Source organism: Rhyacophila brunnea, unplaced genomic scaffold, assembly GCF_057557595.1.
Source record: "Rhyacophila brunnea isolate RB1 unplaced genomic scaffold, BYU_Rbru_1.0 scaffold_209, whole genome shotgun sequence".
NCBI lineage: Eukaryota > Metazoa > Arthropoda > Insecta > Trichoptera > Rhyacophilidae > Rhyacophila > Rhyacophila brunnea.
The window spans coordinates 15,568-21,140 of NW_028232870.1; the positions used below are offsets into that span (position 1 = coordinate 15,568).

At 24.7% G+C, this 5,573-nt stretch overlaps 1 protein-coding gene across 1 annotated transcript; it reads left to right on the forward strand.

Moving 5' to 3' along the window:
* The first annotated feature begins 4,559 nt into the window (after positions 1–4,559).
* LOC147071007 (uncharacterized) lies at positions 4,560–5,063 on the forward strand. Its single transcript, XM_085948691.1, has 2 exons — positions 4,560–4,605; positions 4,903–5,063. Exons 1-2 carry the CDS (start codon positions 4,563–4,565, stop codon positions 5,061–5,063), a joined length of 204 nt encoding a protein of 67 aa, XP_085804817.1. The 5' UTR covers positions 4,560–4,562.
* Positions 5,064–5,573: the final 510 nt, after the last annotated feature.

Genomic DNA, 5,573 nt, shown 5'->3' on the forward strand with positions numbered 1-5,573 from the left:
TAAATTTACCCGAAGTGATCTAACATACAAATACCAAAGTTTCAAAGTAGAAATATAGACGATATGAACATCTGTAATTAATAAAATAGAGTTTCGCGCAGTAAATATGTATTTTTATTTTATTTTCATATCAAACAAATAACCTTAGTATTGTGTATAATATTATTTATTATAGTATAAAAATTTTTAGTGCGACTATTAAAGAATACGCAATAAAGACCATTATAATGTATAAAATCATTTTTTTGTTTATAGGATAAATATGTAAAGGGTTAATTTGCACTATTAATGAATTTTTATGATTATATATTCAACTTTGTCTAATATTTATCACATTTTACGCATATATCAGACTAATTTAAAGATTTCGGAAACCAAAATATATGGAGAAATGATTTTCTATATGATTATCTTGTTTTTTGTAAAACTTATATAGACTTTTTATTTTCTTGTAAAGGCGTCTTTCCAAAATTTTGGAGCTATAAATTGTTTTGAAATCTGTGGTTAGATTAAACAGGATTATTAGTGGTAAAAAGCGGATCTAGTGTCTAATTAAGTCATATTGTCATTTTTTCATCACAAACGTGTTGATTCAATTTATTTTGATTGCATTTTGTGAGAAACGGCAAAGCATGATGGATGTGTTTTGCTTGAATTTTCTAATTTGATATAGATCTTCTCTCTCATATATCTATCTTCTTCAGATTTTATTTGTAGCATTTTGTGTTTATTACATCTCGAAAAATAGATCATAATAATTTGATTTTTTTGCACTAGTAAATTGCCAGAATTTTTAAAGCTAGTAATTTAATTACAATTTGTTTCTATTTTGTTTAATTCATCTGTTTTATCTATATCTATTTTTGAGTATTAGAATAATTCTTGTTTATTCAGGTCTAAATGCATATCTAATATATCGGGCTATTCTAGTTATGTTATATCTTGCCATATATTTATATATCACTGCCTCATTCTCTATATTTTCTTTGGCCTGTGATTTTTACTAAATTTTTTCTTTTTAATATCATTCTCTATATCATATATCGATCTATTAAATGATTTGAATATCAGTTTTCAGATTAAAATCATAAGAAATGTTAATTTCACTTGCATAAAATCATTTTTTATTCCTCACTTATCAGGCATATTTATTTTTTTCTTAAGAAAATATATGGTCCGTATATTATTATTTCTCAAATTTTGTTAATTTTTCTTTTGTTTTTTTGTATTTGTTTTGATTAAATCGTCGCCTTTTAGTCGATAAAAAAAATTAAGTAGTATTATTTTTCTAGAAATAAAAAATTTGTTTGTTTTCATCCCCATTTTTAAAGACCTAGTTTGTGATAATTTATTTGGTATTAAAATGTGTGTTTTTGAGCATTCTGAATAGTTCAAAGCCGGAAATATTTATTTGGATCTAGATTCGACCAATACTCAAGGATGTATATTTTTACTGGTTGTATTGATATAAATGTCTATGTGTCTTTTTTATGCGGTGATGTGTTTTAAATCAAGACAAATCTACTTTGGAGGAGACTCTACAGCCGATTAGAAGTTTATCTAGAAACATTTTTTGTTGATAAAGATTATGAAACCAATAAAAAAGTTCAACTATTAAAACTATATAGTAAATTAACATTAGAAAATTTAAAAAAGAAGGTATTAGCAGATAAATTAGAGTATATAATATGACTTTTTTATTATTGCAAATACATATTTAAAAGTTGAAAAAAGGTATTTATATTTTCACGATTTAGATCAGATACTCTGTTTACGATTAAAAATGTGAATTATTGAATATCACTATAAATAGTAGTATACAATATAAATATAAACATTAAAACATTTCTTATAATGCTAGATCTATGCTTCAAGTGAAAAAATATGAGCCGTTCTCATATATTTACTACATATATTCACTATATTATATATGAGCCAAAATTCTTATGTGTAACAAATAGGTTGTATATTATTCCTTATGACGATACAATATTAACACTACAGTTTTCTTTTCATCTCTTTATGAAACTAGTTATGTTTACAATGATTTATGCTTTTTTTTAAAAATAAAGCATGCATATTCCTTTTACCCTCATTTAACTTTAATTTTTTATCTCAATAATATATGAGTGTCATAAGTTTTGTTGAAGGTGCATTTTTATGACCTACATACGTGCCACCAGGATATATTTATTTTTATGTTTTTGTATACCTAATTAAACGCGATATAAATGTTTTTTTTGGATAAGCTGCATAATATGCTCACATTCAGAATACATACAACATGTTCTCTTGGTATTTAGTTTAGATAGGTATAATTTATCACAGAAATTATTATTATATAAAATTTCTCAAATCTTGCAGATAAAATGAAACATAGATATACTTTTAATTTTATCATCATTTAATAATTTTTCAGTGTCTATTTATACGCTATCCTGTGAGTTTGTCGTCAATCGACATCTTATAGTGTTTTATTTATGAATTATAGCCTTCTAGGATCATATTGAACCAAAACAAAATAGATATTCGTATAAAAAGTAGTATATGTACTTCTTTCAGTTATATTACTTTTCGTATAGTCTAAGTATGTCTTCAACTCTCAAAAGACCCAATTCCAGAAAGCTTCATATTATTTTTTTGTACGCTTTCATTCTAATTATCGGCTTTGTGATATATGAGTTTTACTGTTTTGTGCGTAAAAAAAACTCCCATTTTATGATTTATGGTACTGTTTACTCATCTAATCGACATATCATAATGATTATAGATAAGAGCTGCTCCATAAAAAACTTAATAAATTGACAAAGAAAACAATAAACTAAATTTAAATCATATTAATTATCAAATAGGCTTTAAAATAAATTTATAGATGCACTTTTTCACCCTATAATTTATAAATTTAAGCCAATATTGTTAATTAAATTTAACTATTGTAGTAAAACATATTCAACCTTTTTAATAAACACACTATGTTATTTTTCGCTGCCTTTATAAAGATCAAAAAAATCATGTTTGATGCATAAGCCTCATTTACATAATAATAAAATCATAAAACTGAGTACAAGTCTATTAATATACATATTTTACATTCATCTTCGAAATCAACTTGAGCACATATTTTATAATTTTTAGGCGCTCATTATCATTTATTATCAATTTTTGTAATTTTCATGGTATAAGTATAAAATTAAAGGATAAAAATTAAAGTTTCGTAATAACTGATAATCTCCATCATTTTTCAAAAAAAAATACATTTATCAGGTTCTAATTTTTTCTAATCAAATGAATAGATGTTAATTGCGTATTCATTATTTTTTTATTAGTTCTATCCTTGAACCTTAAATGTTTTAATGTAATTCTTGCTCTTTCTATAATAATTTCATGGGAATTAAATTGTAAATATTCATTACCTCAGTTCAGTATTCTTTGATATATTTTTTTTTATTTTTGCTTTTACCGTATATTTAGTTCTAATTTCGAACATAAGTGTATTTTATTTACTGTGAGTTTGTTATTTATCATAATTTTTTAAATAATTATAAATATGAAACAACAGATAAACCAAAGCCACATATCTTTAGAATAAATCTTCATTTTTAAATATCGTAGTGATTCTAGATTTCTAGAGTGTTTGTAAATTATGATAGAAATAAGATTTTTTAATGACTATTGATGATGTAGGCTAAATCGTTATGCCTTTTAATCTGTAAACATGCGTTACAAAAAGTATGGAAAGAGATTAAAATTAATTTTCTGTGAAATTCTCGTATTTTAAATTCCACAACAGCTGAAAACTCTGTTTATATCTTGTGATACATACTATAATTTAATTTTAATAATTTTGCTTAGAAGAACTTTAAATTAATATTTAGTTAATAAGATTACAAACTTTTCTCGACAATCTATCTTTAATGCCAATAGTACCCATCTAAATAATTTTTGTTCGTTTTATTTTAAAAGGTGTTATCTTGTTTATTAATTACGCAGGCTTCTAGAATCTACCCAAATTCTAAGATTTTTATTGAAGTTCAAAGGTATGTTAAGAATCTATAGTTTTTAACACAAATAAATTATAATTTATTCGGATTTGTGAATAGGGGTATTATTACCATGAATTTGAAAATTAATTTCTAAAAAAGTTTAACTTTCTATTCATAAATTATTTTTCCTTTCTACATAAATAAAAAAATGGGTATACTTTAAAACAAATATCAGTTCCCTTTATTTTTAAATGAAAACTTAGTTTTATAATCGATAATTAATTATTTTTTTAGTCTAGGTCTATTTAAAACAACATTTAGATTATTCATCCTGTTCAGAATATTCTATTCTAGGTAAGCTTTTCAATGCGATCCCACAATGATTTTCGGATAGCAAATCAGATGCACTAATTAGGATAATCTAAGGAAAATTGTTGTTTTTTACCAGATAACCGTTAAAGTTTAAAAATATATTGCTTGCTTTAATATTTTTTAAATTCAATGGATTTTTGGATTTTTTTAATATGACCAATAGTTATTTCAATTTTATTTTTAGATACCCATATAATACTTTTCGAAATGGACGAGTATCAGTATATTTGTCTATTTGTTGTCTTGATAGGTGCCATTTCGATTAAATTATTCATAATTAGACTTCTTTTTAAAAAGATAGCAAATCAAACTTCCACTAAATCGTCATCTAAACAAAGCAAATTGGATTTTGATGATAAAGAAGAGATACTGGTACAAATTATTGTTAGATCTGAACTTAAGATGGGCAAGGGCAAGATAGCTGCACAAGTAGGTCACGCAATATCAGCAACAATAGAATATCTCATCAATAACCCTCGTTTATGGAAAGCATGGAAAAATCAGGGACAGCCGAAAATCGTTTTGAAGGCAACGAATGATGAAATAGAATATTTGTTGGCCAAAGCGCGTAAAACCGAGATATTTGTGCACAAAGTGTATGATGCCGGGAAAACACAAGTTAAAAGTGGATCAAATACGGTCATTGCAATTGGACCTGCGCCCAAACACTTGTTAAATATGATAACAGGAAATTTGAAACTACTATGAAGAAAATATAAGTATTGATGTGGTTTTCTAATATATAAAGTTTGGATTTTATGTAATTTTTTATTTCAATAAAATACATATCTCATATGACGATAAATATAAAAATATATTCAAGCGGTCTTTTTGAAAGATAATAATGCAAAAGAAAATTTAATTACATTTTCTAACAAAAATTTGTAATGATAAAATAACGATGTACACAATTATGTTTAAAATATATGTGGATATAAACAAAGACCATTTAAAAGTATCAAAATATCTCAAATATTTTGTAGTAGATGGAAATTATAATGCGTTAATATAATTTTTCATTGTAAATTCTGGGATTAAAAATTTAAATATCGCTATGTTTCTGTAATTATCTTGCGTGAAAACATATTTTATTTCGGATTGTATATATATCTAGTTTCATATTCTATTCAATTCGCTTTGTAGAGACTGTTCTTATGATCACCGTTGTATATAAAAGTGGGCCTTTCTCTAACTAACATCATGTGAGTATTTAATTAA

Coding starts and splice junctions, on each gene's coding strand:
- LOC147071007 (XM_085948691.1), top strand. CDS start 4,563: ATGGACGAGTATCAGTATATTTGTCTATTTGTTGTCTTGATAG. Junction 4,606..4,902: donor TCTATTTGTTGTCTTGATAG/GTGCCATTTCGA, acceptor ATGATGAAATAG/AATATTTGTTGGCCAAAGCG.